Raw genomic sequence first — 26,194 nt, 5'->3', positions numbered from 1 at the left:
CGAAGCACGGGATTTGGGCCCAGGGTCCTATTATGTTTCTGTTTAACGCATAATACAGATAAGAAACCAGATTAGTCTACCGTATGCTATGATAATGAAAGAATGTTGATTTTTGCAATATATGTATGATTATTTGAAGAGCTAGGTTCCAAAATTAGAAACCCCGTTTTTAAATCATTTTTTTTCATTGTGCATTTGCATTGTGCTGTTTGTTTGTTTTGATTTAATCCATATAACTAAGAAAAACACAGCAAAATATAGCAACAACAACAAAAAAACATGATAACATAATAAAAACATTATTTTGATTTTTTTAAACGGATTTATCTCATTCTTGAACCAAACTCTTCATTTATATATTCTTATAAACCATCAAAAACAATATTTTAAATGAAACTGTCTAATAATTTGTTGAACGTATAATACGTAGGCCTATTAATTCTCAATTTGTTGTATTGAAATTAATTTAAACTCGTGGCCATCCTGTTACACAAATTCAATCGATGAAAATGCAAATGTATATATTTATGTAATTTGTAGTTCTAAATCTAATTCTAAATTTTAGTGAAAGTATTTAATCAAAATCAAATGATGCCATAAAGGTTGCAAATTCGTCTATGGCAAAGTAGTTTTTTTATTTACAATTTTAGAGAAGAAATACTACAACAAGCACAAATGACAAACGCCTTTTGCGTGTTTAATAAAAATAATATTAATATAAAATACATACACTATAACTGCCATGCTATAAACGGCGCATTTTTTTTCGTACAATTAGCCTACAACACATACAGTATAGTACATAGAATGCTTATTTGTTATTTCTTCTTATTTGAGTGTGCGTTTTACCTGTAGCTGATAGCAAACTTACTATCAATTAAATTAAATCTTAATATTTCCAGTCCTGAAGCAGTGCTCGAAGTATTGTCTATTTGATGTCAGCAAAGAATAAAGTCTGAATTCGAAAAGAATACAAATCAAGTTCTCTGTCTACTGCATTAGACAAAGACGTATGTATCATGTATTAATAAGGACTCGATTGTGGAAGACATTTTCACTGTTATTAATTTTTATTATAATATTTTAACTGTCGGCAAAACGATTATATTGCAGATCGTTAAATCATCAAAATATGAAAAAGAATATAGTTGTTTAGAGTAGAAACAGTCCGCAAGGGGAGGAGCTTGTCCGTGAACCCCAAAATTCTATTTAGTACGAGGCAGAAGGAAACGTTAGTGCGCGCTACCGTCTGAAAAGCAATTTGTAAAGGACTTGCTTCATGGCTCAAAATATACTTCAACAGTTACATGCTCCGAGACATTCGTTTTCTAAATGTTTTCGATGAACTCATAAGATAGCCACGGCTCAAAGGAACCTCCAGGTGGGGCATACGGAAGCTCACGTTTTTACATGAGCTGTCAAGTCCAAAATAGCTGGACCACCCCATCAGATTGGGGCACGTTCAAGACGATAAACCAGATTCAGACAGACCCGGTCCAAGAAGCCATGGCTCTATCGCGTCGTCAGTTTCACGATGTATCACGCTTGAGTCCTGTTCAGATTCCGCAGGTCACCACGTGTCCCTTTAGCGCTTCAGATGGAAAGGAGAACACCATCTATTTTACGCTGGACGCGGCAGTGCAAGCCAGACAGACCTTTGATTTCTCCGCCTTCAACAGACTCATAACGGATATGGGGTCTTTGAACGTAACAGGTCCCATTACAAACATTCATCCTCCAGAAGCGTCTTTTTTACTCTGGAGATAAACTCTTGACACCATATACCGACACGGACGGTAATCCGGACAGTTCGCCGCATTCTTCCCTTTCGTACTCCCAACATTTGCACAGTTTGGCTTTCTCCGCGCCTTCCGAATATGACACTAAGCCTGTGACTCGTTATTTAACGCTTCACGGAACAACACGACATGACAGCTGCATCGACAGGACCACACAGACCATCAGTCAGACAAGCGAAGACGACACAGTGCCCAATTTTCTCCAAGCAGAGTTTGCCGGGAGAGATAAAACTCAAAGAGAGAAGACGCAAGGTGGGTAGACAGGGTTAGAAGACATAACGTTGGAAAAAACTACACAAAGGCCAAGACGAGTTGTTTTTGTTCCGAAGGCAACTGAAGGGTGTAGCCACGAAGACACAAAGAGAGTCTTGGCTGAAAATGAATTTATTGCACGGAATTACCCTAGACAGACTAAATTGCACGTCTTTTCTCAGAACATCAAAACAGCGGAAGGCTCCATTGTCAACTGGAAGCCGAAGAGTGGGCCAGGTGTGCTATTGCTTTAGGGCCTGATTTTATTGCTGAAAAAACTAAAACTCGCGGACAGACACATTCTGGCTGCAGAATTCTTAGCGCTTTTAGCATGGGCTACAATGGCTTGGGTTAGACAGTAGTCCAAGTTGAGTGTCAGTGTGTAATCCATACACAGCAAGGATATCTGGAGATAGACAAGAGTACGTCGATTGGTAATAGTCATTTAAATAACAATTTTCTTGTATTTTTCCTGAGACCTTGAGACTAATTCATGTATTTTCTGTTGAGGATTCTGGTAAACGTGGCAGAGGCCTTAAGCCTGTGCTTTTGTGTTTTGGCTAAGTCATTTAGTGTCTTTGTTAAACAATTGTTCCTCATATTCTCTTCTCAAATTTTACGAAATAAATGTTGGTTACGCCATTGTTTTGTATTTGATCTAAATGGCAATATTTTTTTAACCTTCATTGTGTAGCATTTTGTTTCTAAACATTATATTTTTGAATGACATTAAACAATCTAAACGTTTTTCATTCGCTGGCTTTTATTTCAGTTCCACTTAAAAAATTATTCAATTTTAGGTTCTTCCACAATGGCTAAATATTTACAATTTACGTCACTGTAGTTGTGATGTAAAAGCTAATCGAAACCCAGCTAAAATGTGCATGCTTAAACATTTTCTATCATGCATCTTTTCCTTTGTGTTTTGCTTTTCTCCCCATCTCACCAACCAACACAGACACACTGCATTGTCTAGTCGGCAATTACATTATTTCCTGTCATAAAATGTCGGACACAGCCAGGTAATGGCCGCAAGCGTCAAGCTCAGTCATTGTTTGTTCACTATGGATGGCGAGTGTAACAACGATCTTTCTTTCTTCCTTTTTTCTTCTTTCTTTCTTCTTTCTTTCTTTCTTTCTTTCTTTCTTTCTTTCTTTCTTTCTTCTTTCTTTCTTTCTTTCTTTCTTTCTTTCTTTCTTTCTTTCTTTCTGTCTTTGAAGACACAACTTTAACAAATGCTGCGAGTGTCTGGCTGTCGACAAAAGCTGGAAAGAAGAAGCGATGTCCTTGCAGTTAACTGAATTTAAGTAAAAAAGTATTTCTGTTCAACATGTTCCTGCCTCACGAGCGCCGCCTGGAGACTAGCCGGAGCGTCAACCTCATGAGACCGCCAGGTTAAAATCTGGTTTCAGAATCGTATTATGAAACTGAAAAACTGTCAAGGGACTCTAACACCAGTTTCAGTCTCTGATATATTCTGCAAGACGATTAAAAGCTAACTGCATCTGCTAATGGATTACAAGTAGGAAGCAAAGTCAATTTTGACTAAAGCAAATGAAGCAGAGATACATTAGTCACTTAATCGCATGATGGTGAACAGGACATAATAACGACACTCGTCTTTGTCCATTTAGTGTAAACTTATCATGTTGACACAGTTTTGAGTTTTTAATACTTTGACAAATGTCGAAATCTAATAATAATTTGAGGTTGACTTTTTATGAGTTTTATAAAGTATTGGTTTTCACCACTCAGGGCATCATTTTTACCTAATGTGACCTGCTTTATAAAAAGCCACTTTTTAGCCACATGTTTAAGTTGTATGCCCTCGATGATAAAGAAATGTGTACGTTTACTATAATTGTATTTATAGGTTTTATTAGAAGAATTAATGTCTATTCCAGGCCGTAACTGAGTTTTAAAAATAAACGTTGAACAAGACTCGCATACAACTTGCATATGCTGCATACAACTTAAAACATGTTTCTGGGTCAGAGTCACTCACAATTATGGAGCAGGTCAGATATTTGCGCAAAATTGCTCACAATGGCGTTGGCGAAATGGCACAGATTTTCTTCTAAAGTATGCCGCAATGTATTTAGTACTAAGATAATTTAATATTTGTTGTTTAACATGGAGTTTATTTTAAATATAATATTGCTCTACGTGACCATTATATTATTTTGGGTTATAAGCCTTTAATCTCAGCGGTCATACTGTCTGAATTTCAAACATGTCTATATATGCAGTAATTGAATAGTATGCTAAGCGTTTTAGTCATGGAAGTCGTTGTTATTTTTGACGAGTTTTGCGTTGGACCATTAAGCCTAGTTGGTCTTCTGATTTTCATTGAAGAAATTACGCATTTTTCTGACATATTGAAGAAAAAAAGGAACTCCAGAATTTTTTTAACAGTTGCAAAGAAACCATTCCAAAGCCTTTCCACTGCTTGGATACTAATATGCTAATTATGTGACATACGACATAAAATACTGTTAAATTAGACATTTAATTTAGGGAAAGTTGTTAAAAAGAACAACAGGGCGTGGTGTAATAATGTAATAATACGAATGTATACCTCTATCAGAGAAAGAGGTAGTATGCTAAAGTGTGCCACAGTTACAATTTTAGAATATTAAAATGAACAATTTAGAAAATCATTAATTTGCATTGATTTAAAATATTGAAGTGACACCTAGTCTCAGAAATATAACGAGTTTGCATAACTCACTGATGAAAGTATTATTGCCTATGTGGGATTAAGAAGGTACCCAACATGATATTATGTGAACCATGTTTGGAAAAATACAATCCACAATGTCTGCAATTTTTTTGGAGTAAAGAAATACCCTTGTGAACATATGCTGATAGTGCTTCACTTAATACAGTTCCCTCTTTTAAGTGAGGCAGGCGAGTCCTGCTTTGGTGAGCCGCCATGTTGAGATCAGACATCCCAACGCTATTGGCTAGGCACGAACCTCTTCTTCTAGCAGGGGCAATATACTTTTTTATTACCGACAGTCTGGAGAGAACCGGACATGCTTGTGAACTTAAATTACTTTATTTCAGGCAACTACTGTAGACAATGCCCAATACCTCTCTGTATCGTTTTTCCGGTTGTACGTGAAACGTTTCACTGGATATTTTAGCACGGGTGTATTTTAACAGGATTCCCTCCGTTAAAAGGTGCTCTCTCAAAGTAATACTGAAATATGAGTGTGCATCCGGTTCAGTACGTTTGGACGCTGGAGTACTGGCAGCTATTCAATGTCTTGCCTTTGAACACGGAGAAGGCAAAGCTGGTGTGATTTAGGTAGTTTCAAGTTGTTGGGCTGGACGTTTAATATCACAGGAACCTGAAACTGCCTGGATTGCTCCGGTAACATGCATCATTGTCCGTTTCAGTTGGACTGAAGATATTGTAACGACGTCATTCAAAGTACTGATTTGATAGACTGTGTTCTCTAAAACCAAACAATTCTTACGTTTTGTTTTTCAGTTTATGATTTTTTGTGACGACACTTGTTGTGTGTTTTGTTCTACAACATGTGACACGGAACGTTACGCGCCATATCTATGCGTTTCACATATTCAGTTAACCTATTTTTTATGAAAACTTGTTCATAATATATAGGCTAATAATAGTCTTCGACACCATTTTATAGCAATTTATGGCAATATCTAAATGAAAATATATTAGCCTATTGCATAAATGTCCATACATTTCAGAGCCATTTAGCATTAATTATATTCTGGTCACCTGTGAAGTTTTTTTATTAAAATAAACAAGATATTTCTGTCGTTTATGCTTAACAATGACCACACACATGGATAAAAAAATCAATAAAGAATTTCTGCCGTTGATACCATAATTGATTGAAGAAGTTTTGTTTGTGTGTATTTGTGTGTGTATGTTTGTGTGACTTTATGCCGCTTTTTTGTTTTGTTGAATCATTTCTGTTGATATCCTTTGAATTAATTTTATTGTACACTTAATTGTAATGCATATATACTTTTAGAATTTTTAGATCGGTTATAATTGAAAATTATAAAAATAAGACTAATATGATTATTTAATTTTCACATGAAAATGTCCCCTTGCTCTGTTTTGGATGGTATGATAACTTGGATAACTTCCTATATTTAGAGAGATCATGTGCAAAAACAGATAACTAAAAAAATCCAATTAAAATTAATCAAACTTCATTTGTGTTGTTATGATAATGTAATAATCAAAAGAGAACAGCTAACTAACACAAAAGATTTGTTTGGAAAGTTTTTTTTAAAAAGTTATCTTTTCTTACAAAAAAACTCTTCATATTATCTATATAATTATGTGTATAGTTGTTTAGTCACTGTATCTGTGTGTGTGTGTGTGTGTGTGTGTGTATATAAATATATATATTTTAATTTTTTTACTGTCGTATTAAAAAAAGGAGTGCTTTTCATATAGTTTAATGAGCTTGTTAATATGTTCTCTATATATAGAGATATATCACAACCTAGTGACATTTTTCAGAAACAACAATTTTACAGAAATCGAGATTCATGCAGTCACATCGTGTGGAAATGGACCGCTGATAGGTTGACTTACATTAAGATGCATTTTACAGTTGATAAAACAAGTTTGATCAAAAAGACAAGTTTCCTGATGCAATTGTCATTTTTGTGGCTTTCCTGGGTTTACACAAAAGTCACATTATGTAACTGGACCTGTCTACACCTTTTACAGTGCTTCATAAAATTAGCACTAAGCCAAATGCATTTGGCTGAAGTTACTGAGAAAAAAAAGGTAGAAGGAAAACTGTTACATGAGAAGGGCGTATAATTTTCATGTGCTGAAACATTTTGGGTTGTGGTTCAGAAAATAAGGAGCATTTTTGTTGGTCTTTTTGCAGAGGCACAACGGCCTGATTCGGTTAAAATTTTTAGGATTAAAATATTTCTTGGGCACGACCAAGATGCTAGTCATTTAAAACGGACAGTGAACGTCTCTGTAAAACATTTAATTCATTGTCTAATTCATATTTTCTTTCCATCAACACAGAGTGGACAATTCGTGTGCTTTAATAATTAAACAAAATAATAAAAACAGGAAATTTAGTTTGTTTAGTCCGAATGTGTGCGTGTGTGTATGTGTGTGTGTGTAAGTGCAAAGTGCGCGCTTGGGTGGAATGCAACAGTGGAGTCGTTCACGGTCCTCGCCACAGGCAGTATATCAGGCCTATAAAAATCAAAGGTGCCTGATGTAGTATTTTATTATAGTATTAAACGACCAAAAAGTTCAAGTAGTTTCTTCCATAAATACAAGGGGATTGTCGCACTGTGGTGTTTAATACCCTCGTTAAGAAAAAAATACTGTTAATTTTCCAATAAACCTGCTCATTATCTCAGCGTACACAAGAACAGAAAAGGTTTGCTTCCCTGGAGGTTATGAAGCTTAGCATTATAAATAGTATTAACATTTTACGTCCAATATAAGCTATGTTAAAATAACAACTAATTATATAAATTTAAAGTAGAAAATATAATTACACAGCATTTGTTTTTGTTATGTCTTTTGAAATCTTGTTTAATATTTCAATTAATTGTCCAGTTGAATTTTATAAAACAAATATTATCAAGATTCCACCAACTGTTACTGTCGAGCACAGAATAATGCATACATTTACAGAAAACACCGTTGCACATTTGTAGCATATGCGTTTGAACACACAATGTCAAAACGTTTCATAATGTAAGCTGACATTTGTAGATATATAGACACACTCGCATTTTGCATATTGCATAAAGAAGAGAATTTATATAGATGGGAAATATAAAGAGCGCAAGTGTAGGAGAGCTCTGTACAGCCTCTTGGCGGATTGATTTACACCCCATTGACGCTTTATCAGGCTCGCGAAAAAAGTCTGACCAATCACTTCGCTCTGAGCGTACACCACAGCAGCCCAGCTCTACTTTGTTAGCGAGAGAGTGAAGAGGAGTACCGTAAATAGGGGAGTGAATTTCTATTGTACATGTTTTCCCTTCAATGAACAGTAAGTTATATAATGTCCGAGAATGTCCATTTCTGGAACTTTAAGCAACTACTATGTCGATTCTATCATAAGTCATGAAGGAGAAGATCCGAATGCGTCCCGCTTTTCCAATGTACAGTACTCCAGCGCTAGACAACCGGGACCCGGAGACCATCCCGAGTTCCCCTCTTGTAGTTTTCAGCCCAAACCTCCAGTGTTCAGTTCTTCGTGGAATCCATTCAGTTCCCACGCGTCCAATGGCTTACCAGCAGTCTACCATCCATACATATCGACGCAGCCCGTGCCTTCCACGGATACACGATACCTCCGAACATGGCTCGACTGTGCCCCGAGAGCAGAGCCGCTGCCTGGGCAAGGGCAGGTCAAAATGGAGCCGCTCCTTGGACATCTCGGAGAGCCACAGAAACTCGGTGGGCAACATGAATTTATTTTGGAATCCTCAACAGCACGGGAGATGAATTCTGCCCAAAGCGCTGGGTTTGAAGACAATAAGGACATATGCGAAGGTACCGAGGACAAAGAGGGACCGGATCAAAGTAAGTTATAAACCTAGGAAGTGAACACTCTGTAAAGCTTTTAATGCTGTCATAAAACCAGAACAAAGCAGTGGAAAGCCACAGACACCTCACGAAGCCAAGTATGATCATGAAGCCTTCCGAAGTGTTTCTTAACATTAAGCTTTACTTTTGTATGTCGTTATTTTGCCCTTACCATTTATTTTTTACCGTGATTTCGAATGCAGCCATACTCTTACTGAGACCTGCTTTGTTTTGTTATGGAGTTAGGTACACGTTTTCAAAATAGGTTAATACTTCAGCCTTACTCAATTAGCTTTTATTTCTTTGTTGAGAAAGTTTTAAGTTTATTTGTCTCTCTCTCCCCCTATCACAGTCTGCTAGAGTCGGTTATTTGCGCGTCAGTGCACTTTAATGTACCAGCCAGTTTTAGGTCGGCAGTAAATTGCTTTTTTCATTGTCTCTCTAAAGCTTCCACTTAGTTTTTTTGTTGTTGCAAAAAAACTGATTATGAGCTGCTTTTCTTATGCATTGCATTTATTTTCTTTAAATCTATGGAGGAGAGAATAAATATTATTCTTGACAAGGTGCTCGTATATAATGTCAAAGATATTATTTGCTATGTTATGCTAGTACTGCATAGAAATGTGGCTGGTTGCTCTTATTGCCTGTAATTTTTCAGCTCTTTTAGCTGCACTATAGCAAGAGAGTGGATGTGAGCTGGTGCATTGATAGCTCATAACCAATTGACATACTATGGGCCTTGGTTGATTCATTAAGTCCGACACTTCTCCATTGGTGCTCATGCAGCCAGGTGGTAATGTGAAGAACGTATGAATTATTTCCACAAATTCAAAAATACAGCTAAATGTTTAATCGATGCACCTCTTTCCTTTTTTTTTTATAAATTATTGGAAATACCCATCGATTTTATTCGGTGCAATGGGTTAAAGAAATGCAAAATGAAGGAATTGTGCGCAACAGAAATCCCCAATGTGCTACCCCGGGCGGCTCTCCAGAATAAACTGTAGGCAAAGTCAGTGATGCTGGGAATTGCACATCCTCGTTTCTGAAGACAAGTTATAGCTATCATGTCAGAGGAATCATTATTCCCAATCCTATGTGAGAATCGGTGGTTGTGCTGAAAATAAACTCTAAAGATAAATACAATTGTATCCATACATGCAATACTTTTCCTTATGTTAAAGGTCCATTAGGACATTAGGCCTGAAGAACCGTATACATTAAATTATTTATTTTTTATTTGGAGATTTTGATGTTGATGGTAAACGTCAATTTCTTTAAATCATACAACCTAACACTCTGGGTGTTTCATTGTTTGGTTTCAAGTCTTCAACCCCTCTCGTAAATGACAATGTAAAGTCCCCTTTGTATGTGTACGTGAGGCCTACAGTTGACATGACGCGGTCATTGATCATTTTAGACAGGTGTATGTATTTCACTACATTATAAAAATATAATTACGTAATACGATTTTAGGATGCATAGATAGTTACTGTACAGCTGAAGGGCATATCTTGGGGCATAAAGCGATTGGATTTCCTCTTATGTGATGAGAAATCGTCGCATCACGAAATTGTGTCTGGTTGATTATGATCTTAAGTAGACCCAGTTACGTACAAAACATTTGACATTGATTTAGCGCTTGAAGTGAATATTCCAATTTTGACACTGGACAAATCCTCATTCTACGTTATTAAGCCAAAGCAGTTATGGGGGTATTTACGGAGTTGCCCATCACGATGCATCTCGCAGTGCTGTGAGATTCAACTTGTTAGTGTGTATAGTCCCAAATGGATCACAATGGAAAATGTTTGACTCCCATCTGCATTCCCGACTAAACCGCTGAGGTAGACGACGCAACAGAAATGCTCTGCCTCTATAATTTACCCCACAGATTTCCCTAAAAAAAGAAGATAATATTATGTCACATGTGTCAACACATATATATATATATATTGCTCTGCACACGGTTAAAATCTGTTTCTTCACAATTCAATTTTAATTAGAGAAGTGTAGCATTTAATTTTAAACCTATCAACTCATAGCCCAAAAGCTCTGTGAATGACAGATAATTTCAAAGATGATCTATTGTACAATGTTGTTCATTACGCAGTCCATGGATTCCAGTTGTTGTTCTTGAATTCATTGGCCTCCATCTGGTCTAAATTGGCCCTTTAGGTCGCCTCACAAGTCTACTGCAGAATTAATTCAATGCTACCCTTATGTGTAGCAGTAGTATTAGACAAATATTGTACTTTAAGACATTACGGAGTGAAAGGTCGTGGTACCGTAAAAGCGCACATTTTTACACGTTATTATCAGTGTTTTGAGGTTGTAGTTGTATTGTTTTCCCTGTATTTTCAGTTCTTATACTCGTTATATGTGGAATCCTGTAAATAATATTTGGATCTGTATTGCTTGTTTTGCAGATGATCCCTCAGCCAATTGGTTGCACGCTCGATCATCCCGGAAAAAGCGATGTCCATACACGAAATATCAGACCTTGGAGCTTGAGAAGGAATTTCTGTTCAATATGTACCTCACCCGCGACCGGAGGCACGAGGTAGCTCGTCAGCTGAACTTGACAGAGCGACAAGTAAAAATCTGGTTCCAGAACCGGAGGATGAAAATGAAGAAAATGAACAAGGACCAGGCCAAAGAATGATAACGCAGACCTGTGCCTGGCTTCCAAACCTTTTACACGAGTCCTCTAATTCTGGAAGCTTATGCAAGCACACATACTTTCCGTATGAATGAACAGTATTAAGCAAAGAATATAAAGGAGAGGTGAATGACGCAGAGGAAGGGGAAACGTCTTAACACTCTCCCTTGAATGCTACTTTTATTACGATCATGTCTTGGGTGAAAGAAACGGACACTTCATCGGGAAACACACAGGTGTAAAAACATATCTGGTTTACGAACTGTTTAAAAAAATCTGCTTTATAAGGTGGTTTCTTAGACTTTTGCATTTCCATCATTCCTTTTGTGATAGACGTGTGCTAATGCAACATGTATTTAACATTCAATTTAAAGTTACGCCTCGTCCATTGTAAAAGTCAAATTAAGATTTAGTATTATTATTATACTACAAAAGTAAATAAAACAACCCTTTTCGTTTCCTAGAGTCTGTTTTTCCTCAAACTAAGTTTGCTTATTTTTAGGTTACAAAAATTGAATGTATTAAATATACTATTTGTATGCACTTGTGTTAAAAAATAGGGTTGTTGTAAATTTATTGTAAAATTATTTTACATCTCTCAGATAAAGCATCTTTTCAAATGTAATGATAATAAGAAGAAGAATAGGCTCATCGAAATCTGCTTTCTTAATTTTAACTTTAGCCTGGAGTTTTGTATCATTTGCTGAAAAATCATGCCGATTAATTAAACGCGAACCTTGATTAATTTCCTTATCTTTTCCGCTTTCATGACAAATATCTAAAATCATCCTTGAATAATTAAAAAAAAGAGGTTTTTAATTTTTCAAGGAATTACACACAATGGAAAGAAACACAATGTATTCGAGTACATCTTCCGAGTTGTAATTGTAGTGTGCCAGTATCCATACAATTTACATGTGCTCGAATGCATAACAACCTTTAATACAAATTCGGTCGCGGTTATGTTTTCTCTTGTTTACATACATTTGCGCATGCCTTTATTAGTGTAGTTTTTATGTGCTAGTAAAAGCTAGAATTAATTCAAGCTGTTTTATGTGTATCTTAGGATTGTATTTGTAATTTATTGTAAATACATTAATAGCTTGTTTTTTTATGAAATGTGATTTGTTGTTGTAAAAATAATTTCAGAAAGTCTTTATACTTGAATGGGCAGATAGATGTAATCTTCCAATTTAATTTTGTTTACACCTTTCATGTGTATTTGTTTCCTTTATGTCCGTTGTTTGTATTGTCAGTGTGTTTTCTGTATTTGCTCTTTTCTCCATGTTACGTTTTTTAAATTTATTTTCTTGGTGAAAAAACAATGTTGTGGTATAATTTTACTCTACAATCAAGCGCATCTTCAAATAACAGTTTTAATATTTAGTGGCCACTAACCCAATTCTATCCCACCTTTTTTGACACATGCCCCCATTCTTGTGAATCAACACAAGACAATTTTATTTAAGACAAAAAAAATGCTAGATTTTAAAGCAGAGACGCAATTTCAGTACAACATTTACTTCGTCCATGTGTTCTCCGTTTCATTTGGTGTTTCTGTTTTGTTGTGTTGTTAATCTGTGCTCTTGCACGGCTGATGCTGGACTCATATTAAAAGTTTACATAGACCACATGCTGAGGTCTCGTCATTTTTATGTACAGAAATAAAATTACTATCTAAATCTAAATAAAAACTGTTAGTCCTTAAAAAATGTTATATTACTGGAACAAGAGCAAAATCTAGAATCCTAAATGAAATATGGTTTTAGGCAATATGATGAATGCACCTTGCTAGTCACAATTGTTATTTCAAAATTTAACATGTTTGTTTTGTCATGTCAGTATGTCTTTAGGTTCAGTGTTTTGTTCCATTGACAAAATATAACATAAAAATGGCATCTATGTTCTTGTTCTTTAACGGCCCAACATTTGTTTAGCATTTTTCACCCTTTCATGTGCTGGAGCTTCATGTGTTTTACGTGTTATAATAAGAGGCACATGTTGTAAATGTGCTAAAGCATACTTATTGAACCGGAAAGAAGAAAGGTTCAGATCAACTGTGAAAAAAACAATTTTTGCGAATAACCATGGCTTATCTTTGCTGTGGCTCTCTGCGTTTCACTTTGGTATCTTTTGTTTCACTGTTTCACCGCAATGAAGCAAACTAATATGGATAAGGGTTGATGTTAGATTTCGAGCTAATAACTAAAAGGCTGAAACGATGGTAAAAGTCATGTGTTTCATTAGAGTCCACGCAGTTTACATTAGCATATTATGCTGTAGTTTTGACTGATAAACAGATTATTTAGGGGAGATTTGAGCACCCGTATCAATCCTCATGTTTATTTGTCAGTGCTGCTAAATAAAGATTAAAATGTTTTTTCACAACAGCCTGTTACAATTAAATATTTTTGAAGACATTGCCAGGTGTCCTGGATTAAAGATATTTTCAAGAACGACTATGGGTTTGTACTGATAATTCCAAAAGCTAAGAGAAATGTCCATTCCAGCCATTTCACCCATCAACGCCCTTTATTTTGGTGTTTTGAAAGGAAACAAACTGCAGAAGGAATGTACTCTTGCCCGGAAATGGGAAGTCAAATGTCATAAAAAAGAGAAAGAAATCCAATGTGGTGTCTCGCAATAAAATAATATGAGTGCAATAAAACTTTATAGTGTATACAATTCTGAAGGTTAAGAACTAAACGGCTGGAAAGCAAACACTACGCGAAAAAGGGAGAAACATTTTAATTCATAAGAACGGTAAGACAGTAATTTGCCTAGGATACGGCGCTGTTCGCAAAGGGAAAAGGATATTTGCCTGTTTTCGCTCATTTCTCACATTTGTTGTTTTATTGTGCACAACGTTTGTTCTTTATCCGTCCAGATTCCTTACAGAGTAGGGGGTCGAGAATGGTGAGATCTGGACTTCCACATAAGAGCCCTGAACCCGATTCTCTCGACGCCCACCCTTTGTTCTATTTCCGAATGCACAACAGCCCTTATAGCGGCCATAAAACGGCACAAAAAGGATTTCTGGCGAGACGTCTGGGATGACCGACCTTAATTTGTTTACAACCTTTGGGACCAGCTCGACTTCGCCATTCTGTGTCCACACATCCGATTGTGTCTTGGTGAGATGAGATTCAAAGGCGGGTTGCTACAGGACAACATTTCCATCACCCAATATATACCTTCTCTCTTTTATGTTATCTCTAGCCACATTTCCCCAAACAATGCATTTTTCACTTAACACTGGATAATGCAGAACCGTTGTTGCTTAATTTTCGTTAAATTACCGATATCTATAAAACAAACCGCACAGGTTTGTTGCAAAAGTGACCCATAATGTAACCTAAAAAAAAATTCTCGGAAGAAAGTATTTTATGACTTAAAGATAGATTTACAGAATGTGGTAAAAACTCCCGTATTAATATTTATAAAATGAATACGGAAACACGCAAATTACTGCAAATAACGACTTGAACACGATATTACATTTGAACGTCCCCCCATTCCATTCCATTTTCTACCGCTTATCCGAACTACCTCGGGTCACGGGGAGCACATTTGAACGTCATTCCTAATATTTTATCTTGTTCATGAAATGGAAATCAAATAGTAATAAAATATATAAATATACGAATGAATATTTGCAACGTAATGGTCATAATGTGATATTCTACGTCAATGCGAACAATGTAGGTTACTTTTTAAAACAACTTGGAATATCCACACAAGACAAGGATCGGTTTAAATGGATTCCTTATTATAGAGAATTAAAATAAGTACTTTACATCATTGGATTTGCACTTACTGAGCTGTTAATTCCCTCATTCTGTTTTTATGTCGGTTGTTTATAGAACCATTAGCTTTTGAACTTTCACTCATCACAGCTGAATATGCTGTAGGCCTAACACACAATTGCCGCTTGATGGCAATGTTGCTCCACCAAAACGAGAGTCATCGGACTCTTTTCCCCCTCAAACCGGAAATCACTGGAGCCAAAACATGTACTGTGTTACACTTGACTAAAAGAAGGCTCACACGATTTACGTTTGACACGGTGAAACTTTTGAGAGGGATGAAGAAGATTAACTTCAAAAGATTATTTAATATATTTGACAGAGGACCACAGTAGTCTGCGAACAAAGTACATTACATTTTCTAAGGAGATTACCCTACATTTCGGAAATACAAAGTTCCGTGTATTATTTAAAATTACTCGTTCTTTTCTTTAATACTTTTTTCTAACATTTAATTTATCTTATTTGGAATTCAAGGAGCCTCGTGGAAAGTGAAGTGAGTCATTTTTAGGATTCAAATCCTAGGCCTCCAAATCATTTAATAAAACCACAAATTTGTTATAGGCAAATTTGTTATCTATTTTTATGACTAACTTGTTTAGACTTTAATAGTAAATTATCACACATAACCTTTGTAATTAAATTGTGTTTTATTGAGAAAAACAAAAAAGCAACAACAAGGACTTTTACACTGAAATAATTAAATAACTTCTGACAGACAAATTAAACAAACATTTTCAGATTTATTATATAAATGATTATTATTTCGTAATTATCAATAGGCTATGTTCATTGTGTGCAAAGTCAATGAAGTGTCAAAATTTCTTTACGATATCTTTTTTATTATACTAAACATTCAGTTTTATTGGGTTAAACACCAGAACTCATTTTTAAAATGATGAAAATACAGCCTATTTTGAACCCGTTGTTAAAATTATAGATTCCCTAGGGTTAGTATTTTGTAGCCTATGTTGAGTATTTCCCATTAAACAACATAAACATTCACAACACAATCCGCGTTTTGGAATACAAATATTATTCTTAATGTAATTAAAGTAAAGATTCAATATGATTCGTGACATTGGCACCGAAGTGCTGATTTTGGGCAAGATTTTTTTTCAAAATCTTTGCAGAAATATATTTACTTCACATACTGGAGTAACAAACACTATTTCATTGAATTGTTTTTTTCTGTAACATTAGTTTACCATTATCTATTGTTTTTTTACGAAAATGTGCACCGGAGTTTCTTGTCCTAAATATAATGGAAAACCGTTTAAAATACAAAACTAAATGACAATTAAAGGACGTCTTATTTCTGCAAGGATAAAATCCGGAGCGAAACATTTACAGCCCTGGTAGTGGAACCTCATAAAAATCTAACAGCTTTTTCTGATGCACTACGTCAACAACAAACAGTAAGGGCGTTTATTGCATTTTATAGTTCGTTAAACTATTTACAACCACATTTCCCTTATGCCCGACTCATATCTCTGTGGAATATCTTTAAGTAATATTTTTAAAATGAAAATATAAAAACTGGAAAGATGACTGCATTTCAAATTTCTATTCGTGCATTAGTCGACTCAAATCATGCTGTGACAAGTTTTAACGTGGGGAAAAAAAGGGTTCTTTTATATGTTTTACCAGAAACATCTTTATGAAAGAACATATATTTTCCATGCTGTTTAAAGTTCTCCGTCTGGACCCTGACATAAAATAAAATAATTATTAGTCTTGATAGAGAGCTAAATAAACCAATCCGTTACTTGGGATGCCTGTGATCAACATGAAAAAAATCTTTCGAAAAAAGGGTTGTAGTTGATAAGTTGTGTGGGGGATGGTCAGGGGCTATGCACTTGATCTGATGCAAAGCGGCAGATTTCTCATTAACTTACTGGCTTGAACATATTAATGTGCATATTCTCCCCTCCTTTCTCCTTTGACTAACCCCCTCCCGCTTCCTCGCTCCCCCGCTCTATCTCTCCCTCTCTCTGTTCGCTCGCTTTCTCTTTTTCCCTCTTTTTCATTCTCTTACTCCCTTCATATCAGAATAGCACAGAGCGGTGTCCGTGAGGGGATGCAAGAAGCCAATGAGATGAGGATCCGATAGTAGACGCAAATTGTTGTGAAAACACTGCAAAATATGAAACTACTTATTTGCCGAGGAGTAAGTCACAGAATGCAACTTGGGAATTGGCACCCTTCACCGGAATTGTGATGCTGGATCTCTACAGTGGGAACATGTTTATGGAAGCGAAATAACTTTGCCTTTAGAGAAGTTGTTTTAACAAAGGTACACCAACGCAAGACATTTCGTTGTTGGAAATCATCGCTTGTTGTAACTGTGAAGCGGACCACTTTCTGTAACTACTGAGCTGAAAGAAGCACATTCAAAAGCAAACCCCTGAACAAAATCAGCATCGACAAACGTCAAAAGATGAGCTCATATTTCGTCAACTCTCTCTTCACTAAATATAAAAGCGGAGACACGCTACGGCCGAACTATTACGAGTGCGGTTTTGCGCAGGACCTGGGGACAAGACCCACCGTCGTGTACGGTCCAGGCACAGGGGCCACTTTCCAGCATGCTCCTCAGATTCAGGAGTTTTACCACCACGGCGCGTCGACGCTCTCCGCAGCCCCTTACCAGCAGAGTCCCTGCGCCGTAACTTGTCACGGCGAGCCGGGTAACTTCTATGGTTATGATGCTCTCCAAAGGCAAGCTCTTTTTGGTGCTCAAGACGCCGACTTGGTGCAGTATAGCGACTGCAAGCTCGCCACGGGGGGCATCGGCGACGAGACGGACAACACGGAACAGAGTCCGTCGCCCACACAGCTGTTTCCTTGGATGCGACCTCAAGGTGAGCCTCGGTAAAGATAAGCCTGCCAACTCGCGTTGTGTGTTAGTGTAAGTAAGAGTGACATTAAATTGAGTTAGTCCCACTAAAATTCTCATTGCAATTTAGTTTTAGAGCTGAGTTTCCTGTGTGCACAAGGGGGGCGGGGGTGCAATAGCGGTTTATTGTTTTATGGTGTTCAAAACTTGTGAATCACTTTATAGTTTAATGACCCTGCCATAGAAAAAGAGGGTAGTGGGAAGAGAGGAAGACAAGAGAAAAGCCCAAATTCCCTTCTTTCTGTTTACATGTGTGAGATTTTGTCCCACGGCGGATCTCTCAGTTCTCACCCAGGTCAAAGTTTTACTGCAGCCTTTAACGACTTACAGTGAGCCTTGGCCGTTTCACAATGCTTATGTCATTTATGACTTTGACTAATCCTTTGAACATGTAAAAATCGTATAGACTGCTTTTGATTACTCTATTGTGTTTAGCCTTAGGAAATAATGTCTTTATGCAAACCTATTTATATTTTCATTGACGGAGCCTTTATATTGATTGCATATTATTTAATGTGAAGTCCCCATGGTACACTACAAGCATATCCAGAAATCATTTATTGTGTTAAACATCTGTGTGTTTGTATTTTGTATAAGCCCTTTTCACGCGTGTAAATTGCTTTTAAATGTACTGATTCCTAGCCAAAAATATAATTCTAAAACGTGGGTATATTTAAGAACTGTCTAACTGAAGTTAACTTTTTTATTGCTAGTAGCTGCCGGACGGAGGCGAGGTCGCCAGACATACAGCCGCTATCAGACGCTGGAACTCGAGAAAGAGTTTCTCTTCAATCCCTACCTGACACGCAAGCGACGGATTGAAGTATCACACGCTTTGGGACTGACCGAACGACAAGTCAAAATCTGGTTTCAAAACCGCCGCATGAAATGGAAAAAAGAAAACAACAAGGACAAATTTCCAAGCAGCAAGTCTGAACAGGAGCAGATCGAAAACGAAAAACGGGAGAAAGAACAGGCGTCCGGGGCACAGTCAGCCGGAGAAGACTGCGACAAGGCAAAACAAATGTAGAGCGGATGTGTGTGTTTGTGTGTGAGCGCGCGCGTGTGGAGGGAGCAATCAAAAGAATAAATAGGGAAACAAAGCAGACAATGATGAAGAGAATAAGAGTGTTTGCATGGGAAGTTTGTCTCTCAGAGACAACTTGAGTCGTTACTTCTTGGTAACACGATGAAGGAACATAAAAATGACTGGGAATAGAAAAATGACTGTAAACCTAAAATGCTGATGACAGAACTTCAGGACGACGAAGGACCCGAATTTCTACTTTCTACCTGATGTTCAGAGAGTGTGATAGTATTAAAACTAATCTCCTTTCTTTGTGGAATAATTATCGTGAAACTTATGTTTCTATTGTTAGGATATTGTCATTAACAATTACCTTGGCAGCTGTATAGTTTTTAAGTTAAATGGTGCACTTTTAACTGTTCTCACTTATATGTTATGATGTTTATGTAGTGATGACTTCCAACAACATGAAACTGCCTATTTATGCCGTAGAATCTCTTTTTACACGTATTTGGTTCTTCTCAAATCGATGGTATTTTGTTGTCTTCCTTTCCTGGGGTAAGCATGCGCACAGTGGATTATAAAAATGAATAAAACATAATAAAAATAATTTAAAAATGTCATGTGACCCATTGTTTACTAAAATGTTTTTTGTTTGTTCACGATTACTGGTGAAGTAGCAAACTTCTTGGTGACCACTATGGTTTGTTGACATTCGTAACTGTGTAAATGTCTAAAACTGGAAGAAGCAGACGAAAATGGACACAATAAAGTTTACACGCGAGAATCCGTGACATCATGTGTCCTCTACCTCATTTCCTTTTAATATGCGGATCACAGTGATCCGGTTTCACAAGGACGGCATCGGCCAAACCAGAGAGCGGTCGTGTTTGTTTAAAATTGTAAAAATCCATGGGCTTAAGAGAATCACAAGAAATATTTACAGTATAATTTACCAAGTAGACCAGTGTTTCACATTGTGGTCACGTTCTTGATTTATAAGTGCAATTATGAGTTACGTGAACTAGGACAGAGGCATTTGGAAGCATAATTGAATGCCCTCAAAACTATGTTGTCAGTACGGCACTAAAGAGAAACAGATATTTAATATTATCGGGGTTCTATGACATTTTCTATAACACGAAATTTGGTCGTGCCTTAACATATTATTGAAGATCACATGAAGAGTTTTGTTCCAAAATGAGGGAACTCCGTTTTTAAGCAATTTAAAAAAACTTTTTAATTTTTTTATATTACGATGTTTTCATCGTGGTTTATTCTGTTAGTTGGCTGTATTTTTTTTAGTTATGTGGTTTAAATCAAAACAAACCAACTGCATGTTGATTTATATTCATTTGAATGCCCAATAAAAAGGCATGGTTTTACATCATTTTAAAACCGAGTTATCTCATTTTGAAACCAAACTCCTCATATATCGTTGACAATTTTGAACAGCGTGGTGATGGTGGCGGGTGTCAGTCAATGGCAACAGTAGGCTATATCTGCGGGCCTGGTATAAACGCCGCAAGAACGCAATGATAAGCGTTGAGTCGGTGAAAAAGGAACTATCGTTGACAATCAATACAAAAATAAAATGGGCTCTTGTTATTTGTAGGTTGGATTTCCAAACAAACGACACGTTACTAAATCTAACCAATCCCGGAAACTCAGTAAATATATTTAATGCTTGAGTCAGGTGATTACAGAAACCTTCTCGATAGCACATCGATTTGTGTGTTCTACCGTGCTGTTGTGTAACCTGTACCTTTGGCTGTAAGTGAATAATTTAAAAATATTATGTGGACCATCGGGTGCGTATCCCTTTTCCACTTTATACAAGGCTTTGGATAGCATACTCATTGGAAGACTTTTATCACGTGCTGCTCATCACGTGGCCCCAGAGGAAAAAGGAGTGTTTTTTTCGCGTAAACCTAGACTGCAATTTTGTAATATATCATTGGGTCTCGTAAAACCGACACTGAAACCTATTGGCCCATAAATCATTTCTCAAATTATGAGTTCATTGTACTATGCGAACGCGTTGTTTTCCAAATATCAAGTGGCGAGTTCTGTCGTCTCTGCTGGCGTTATTCCCGAGCAAACTCCATGTGCCTTTGCGAGTAGTGCGGAGCGGTCCAGCAGCTACGACTCGGCTTTTACTGGTACACCGGTCTCTTCCTCATCTTCCGTCTTAATGTCAAACATTTATACTAACGGTGCAAGTGCTTCCAGACAGGGCTTCGGTATGTTGCCCGCTGCATATGAGCTGGGGGCTGTCTCGTTGAACATGCACAGTTCTCTGTTTGAGCATCCGAGTCTACGCATGGTGTGCGCTGGCGATCTCTCTAAAGCCCAAAGCAGTGGTAAGGCAGAGCATGGAGGCTATGATCAAAACAACGAAGACAACCTCCGGATCTATCCATGGATGAGGAGCACAGGTCTGTAAAAACTGGGTGTTTCGTAAAGACAGGGGTGTGAGGTTTTGTGTCTGAGGGGGAGGGAAACCTGTTAAGGGGAGCAACCGCATTTCCACATAGTTTTCTTTTAACTGTGCTTATATGGTTGACTTGCAGAACGCACTGGGCAGCTGTTTCCTCACATATTTTTTGTATAATTGGCCACCACAAAAAGATTATTCAGCACATCATAGTATCTTTCATAGTAATGGAGGGGCTAGAAGACTTATCCAAGAAGTGTTTTATTTTATAATTAACACATTTTGCCTGCTGCAAAAGTGTTTGTCGTTTTTGCATCGCATTTCATGTCGCTGCACAGTTTCACACAGACACATATAACATCTGACATGTTATTCCTAGTAATTGGCTTTTAATATTTCTATATTTTCACAAGGGGTCTTGTATTTCTATGGTACTGCTAGATAGACCTTTCCTTGAATTACAGTTGGTAGTTCGGATGTGTGAGTTTTGTATAGACTTGTTCTACATGTAGGCTAATAAATACTGTATTACCATAATTGTTTGGCATACAATAATAATGTCAACGCCTTCATTCTAACATATTTTATTGTATTCATTTTTTTATTATCACTGCGGGCTCTTCATTTTATTTTTGGCAAAATGGTATGCAAAACAAACCAGGTCTGAAATTGACAAAAATGTCACAGAATATATGACTCAATACTGAAAGATAATTCTTTTTAGCTTAATAGCATTTTTTCCACAAGTAGCTACCTCACATATACCATCAGTAGTAATTAGAATGGAGGTGGCTCAAGACACTCCCCACGAGCAACGACGTTTCTATCAGTTAGCTGTCAACCTGGGGTGCTTCTTCTCTTGTTAACTCCCAGTGTTAAAATACAGCAACATAAATAGTTTGAAGAACAGATACCTCATTAGCAATGCTGGTGACATTTACTGGCAGAGAGCCCTAAGATGATAGCAAGGAAACTCCGTGTGGAATGTCAGTCATGTTGTGAAAAATGCATGTATTTTATGCACCACAGAAAATGCATGACTCTGCTAATAACACCCACAGCTTTCTACTTTGTAAAACGAATTCCGATGTAAGGCATGATTAGTCCTCCCAACTCTTCACACTATTCCTACAGAACTATTTCAAATATTTAAATTAACTTTGATCTATTATCATGCATATCAAATATTATTTATATATGCAGGACGTAGCCTATATAGGTATAAAATAATTTCCAACGCAGTGTAAACAGTTATCTGGAAGGAATTTAGATTCACAATATTTTTGGTTAAACAACAAAGATAATCATAAAGTTAAGCCTTTTATGTTTCCATACATTTTAATGCACTACACACATATTCCTTGCAACCACACCATGATTTCATGTTTTACGTGGGGCAGTTGCCATTTGAGTCGATATTGTGATTTTATTCGATATTCCATTGAGATTATTTTCCCTCCCACTTCCTGTCTCACACACACTTTGACACATATAGATGGAATTTTGTTATCTTTTTTTATTCTGAAAACTGTGAACGTCAAAGATCCTATTTCTAGAGTAGGCTTACAATGCTCGGGCTTGTTTTATCTCTTTTTTTATGTTTTTTTAGGACGATAATACATATCATATACGCTCAATCGCTAAGAGCACAAAATAGCTGTTGTATAGGCCTTCAATGTAAAAGTGCACGTTTTTTCTGCCTAATATCAATTTTTTTAATTCTGGGTTTTTTCTAACCAAATTCCTCAACTTTTGCACAGTTTGTAGTCAAGGCGTCAGAAACGGAAGTAAGATTACTAAAGAGTGCAATAAAACGTTCCAAAAGCACACAAACTCAAAGCAGTCCCCATTTGTCGACAGTCTGCTGGAAATACACAGACAGCACAAGTCGCAAGTCACTGACTTTCGACAAGGCTGTGAAAGTGTAGATTTCTCCTTAAATGATGTGCTGTTAAAAGATGGATATTACCAAGATGGCTCTTATACTCAGAAAGGCGAACACATCGACGCTTCTTTGGAAAGGAATTAGATCCTGTTGTTGACTTTGGACATGTTTTGGAAGAAGTCTGACACCCGCCCCACTCACGGCAAATTTGGAAGCACAAAAATAAACGTATATCAAGGGTATTTGCTGAACTTTTCTGTATTTAAATGACATTCCACTTTGACATCTAAGCTCATTTTTGGATTGTTTGGCAAGTTAACTGTTTTTTTATTCAAATGTGTGCTATGTTTGAAATAATAATACAGGTTGTATTATTTCTTTACTTGTTAATCCAATCACAAGTGGATTAAAAAAAGTACATTTAAACAATTGTTCGGCAAAAATCGCTGAAACGTTCATGATTTAAAAAAATAATATTAACTTGGGCATTTTCTAATACATGACATGCCCTCTAAAATATAACCCATCTACGCTGGCCTTTCTTTCAAGGTATATAAAATGTCACAAAAACTAAAATATCTCAAATCTACCTTCACTTATTCTTCTGGTATCTTCATAATCTTCAAGTTGTTTTACTTTAACAGGGAGTATGGATAATCGTAATATCTGCATCCTTTTTCAGATGAAAGGAATTACTTGTTTTTGATAAACCCTCGTTATCAATAAGAACAATTCATGTAAGGATTTAACGAGTCCTTTTTTCAACTTTCCAAAAACTACAGTAATCATAGATTAACTACCGTATTTAAAGGAGAACCATTATAGTCACAAATGCACAAATGTCTCACTAGAGTTAACATATAGTTCAACCAAAATATTTGACATTTGTAATAAGATCCATGCTTATACAAATTGAAATTGATTCGCCAAATCATACACCTACAATAACAATACCATAGTTTACGGGAGATACTATTGTTTTTTCGATATTTGTTACTGTCCTTGCTACAGATGTATGCAGTCATTCAAAAAAGTTAACTTTACTTTTCTGTTGATTTTTTTGTCCGCTGATAAACCTGAGCCCATTATTTACTTCATTTACCACAGGTGTGGACCGGAAAAGGGGACGCCAGACATATTCGCGCTATCAAACACTAGAGCTGGAGAAGGAGTTCCACTTCAACCGTTACCTTTCACGGCGACGGCGTATTGAGATTGCGCATGCCCTTTGCCTGACAGAACGTCAGATCAAAATCTGGTTTCAAAACAGAAGGATGAAATGGAAAAAGGAGAACAAATCTGCGGGTCCCTGCTCTCCTACTATCGATGAAGTCAGGGGCGACGAGGAGGATGAGTAGCAGACTGTGAAGAATCTGGCTGTCGGAAGAGCAAACTGACATGTTTTAAATTATATTACACTGATGCTAAAGATGCTACCTATACTGTAGTCAAATATATACTTACATGTGGAAGCGGAGTGTTAATTTGACAATAGAATGACAAGATATTAATAATAATTGTGTAGCTGCTAATTAAAAAAAATGCATAGCGATAGTCCATGTAATCAACGAAATAATTCGTTTAAGAAAGTATAGCCTAGATGCCTAAATATATGGCCTATTGGATAGGGTCTACCATAGAAGGGAACAATCTATTTTATAATGATAAGCTATGCGTTTTTGTACCGCTGTCCAGTATTATTTATGTATATGTGCATTTTTGTTAAATGTATACATGGAAATAAACGAAGCCTACAGTTAATCATATAAGATGTAGAACCGTTTTCCACTTTTAGCTTTGTTTTGTTTTTTCTTTTCTGAATCGAAACACGTCATAGAACTTATGCACCATGTTTAAAATAAAAATGTAAATTAAAACAAATAAACCCATGCAATACGGGAAATTTAAAGTTTATGGTTTTAGGTTTTAGTTAGAAAAAACCGTAATAATCATAATTAAAGCGTAATCACTTGTGTTTTACTCTGAACTATTAATAAATATCTATTGCTTAAAAATACTAAATATTATGAAGTTGCAATACATTGGAATTGACGTTTTATTAGCTGTGTTTGTAGTAGTATTGCTGGCCGCATTACTGTATTAATAAAAAGTTAAATTATAAATTGCATCACTTTGGACAGAATTTACTGTGTTAAAAACCATACAATGATGTGTTTAGAATTTGTATCGTTGTTCAAACAGTAGGCCTTTACGCTTTTTAAAGTAAAAGTACAATATAATAAATAGCAATTTGAACAGTTTTGGGTAAAATCAGGCGAACCGCTAGCTCGCCAAAGCATCATAAAGGCAAAATATATATTCGTTTTTGTTTGAGTATAATTCTATTGGTCCAGTACTATTGTAAGCAAAATTTGCACCACTATTTGGCTAAAACGTATTTTTAAAACACAGATTTTTTTCTTAGGTCAAGCCGAGTGGACGGAAGTGACAGGTTGTGTGAGACCAGAAGAAAGCGTTTATATTATGGGTTGTAAACTAATGTGTTTAGTGCGTCAATAAAAAGCCGGAAACGCAATAAAAGGAACTAAAATCAGCAGAATAGGAAAGTGCTCTGTCTTTTTGGCTTTAGGCCTTAATAACATGGTTTTGGTGACAATACCCTTTCCGACTTAGATTGAACTGTGTAACTATAAAAATGTATTTCGAATACAAAAACCTCTACCTATCTTCCTATCAGCTAGGCTACTGCTTACCGTATTGTGACAAACATTTGTCTTCTCTTTCTTTATGATTTGAATAATATATAACGTGAATGAGCGAAAAGGTAACTGATCAGAAAGCATTTAGTAACCTTTATATTTGAATCAATATTTTCCTTCTGGTAATATT

The 26,194-nt window shown here is 36.4% G+C and overlaps 4 protein-coding genes across 5 annotated transcripts; all 4 read left to right on the top strand.

Moving 5' to 3' along the window:
* Positions 1-1,049: 1,049 nt before the first annotated feature.
* On the top strand, positions 1,050-2,703 carry hoxb10a (homeobox B10a). The gene is given in 2 exon segments (XM_056753782.1): positions 1,050-1,749; positions 1,751-2,703. Coding segments are annotated over 2 exon segments (648 nt in total). The 5' UTR covers positions 1,050-1,410; the 3' UTR covers positions 2,060-2,703.
* A 5,290-nt stretch (positions 2,704-7,993) lies between these two features.
* On the top strand, positions 7,994-12,923 carry hoxb9a (homeobox B9a). The gene is made up of 2 exons (XM_056753781.1): positions 7,994-8,625; positions 11,058-12,923. Exons 1-2 carry the CDS (start codon positions 8,112-8,114, stop codon positions 11,291-11,293), a joined length of 750 nt encoding a protein of 249 aa, XP_056609759.1. The 5' UTR covers positions 7,994-8,111; the 3' UTR covers positions 11,294-12,923.
* Positions 12,924-16,887: 3,964 nt separating this feature from the next.
* Positions 16,888-19,643, top strand: hoxb8a (homeobox B8a). Of its 2 annotated transcripts, none has more exons than XM_056753873.1 (2): positions 16,888-17,960; positions 18,709-19,643. In XM_056753873.1, exons 1-2 carry the CDS (start codon positions 17,537-17,539, stop codon positions 19,023-19,025), a joined length of 741 nt encoding a protein of 246 aa, XP_056609851.1. In that variant the 5' UTR covers positions 16,888-17,536; the 3' UTR covers positions 19,026-19,643. The 2 variants fall into 2 exon arrangements, with proteins under 2 accessions (XP_056609851.1, XP_056609852.1); XM_056753874.1 differs by having other exon boundaries at positions 16,897-17,960; positions 18,712-19,643.
* Positions 19,644-20,886: 1,243 nt separating this feature from the next.
* Positions 20,887-25,122, top strand: hoxb7a (homeobox B7a). Its single transcript, XM_056753915.1, has 2 exons — positions 20,887-21,460; positions 24,452-25,122. Exons 1-2 carry the CDS (start codon positions 21,037-21,039, stop codon positions 24,700-24,702), a joined length of 675 nt encoding a protein of 224 aa, XP_056609893.1. The 5' UTR covers positions 20,887-21,036; the 3' UTR covers positions 24,703-25,122.
* Positions 25,123-26,194: the final 1,072 nt, after the last annotated feature.

Source organism: Triplophysa dalaica, chromosome 7 (genome assembly GCF_015846415.1).
Source record: "Triplophysa dalaica isolate WHDGS20190420 chromosome 7, ASM1584641v1, whole genome shotgun sequence".
Classification (NCBI taxonomy): Eukaryota; Metazoa; Chordata; class Actinopteri; order Cypriniformes; family Nemacheilidae; genus Triplophysa; species Triplophysa dalaica.
The sequence above is the reverse complement of the archived record's forward strand: the minus strand, read 5'-3'. Positions and strand labels throughout refer to the sequence as shown.

What these genes read in the sequence shown, in the direction of transcription:
- hoxb9a (XM_056753781.1), top strand. Translation starts at nt 8,112, where the DNA reads ATGTCCATTTCTGGAACTTTAAGCAACTACTATGTCGATTCTATCATA. An exon ending in CAAAGAGGGACCGGATCAAA is followed by an intron (nt 8,626 to 11,057) that starts GTAAGTTATAAA and finishes CTTGTTTTGCAG; the next exon opens with ATGATCCCTCAGCCAATTGG.
- hoxb7a (XM_056753915.1), top strand. Translation starts at nt 21,037, where the DNA reads ATGAGTTCATTGTACTATGCGAACGCGTTGTTTTCCAAATATCAAGTG. An exon ending in TCCATGGATGAGGAGCACAG is followed by an intron (nt 21,461 to 24,451) that starts GTCTGTAAAAAC and finishes CATTTACCACAG; the next exon opens with GTGTGGACCGGAAAAGGGGA.
- hoxb8a (XM_056753873.1), top strand. Translation starts at nt 17,537, where the DNA reads ATGAGCTCATATTTCGTCAACTCTCTCTTCACTAAATATAAAAGCGGA. An exon ending in TCCTTGGATGCGACCTCAAG is followed by an intron (nt 17,961 to 18,708) that starts GTGAGCCTCGGT and finishes TTTTATTGCTAG; the next exon opens with TAGCTGCCGGACGGAGGCGA.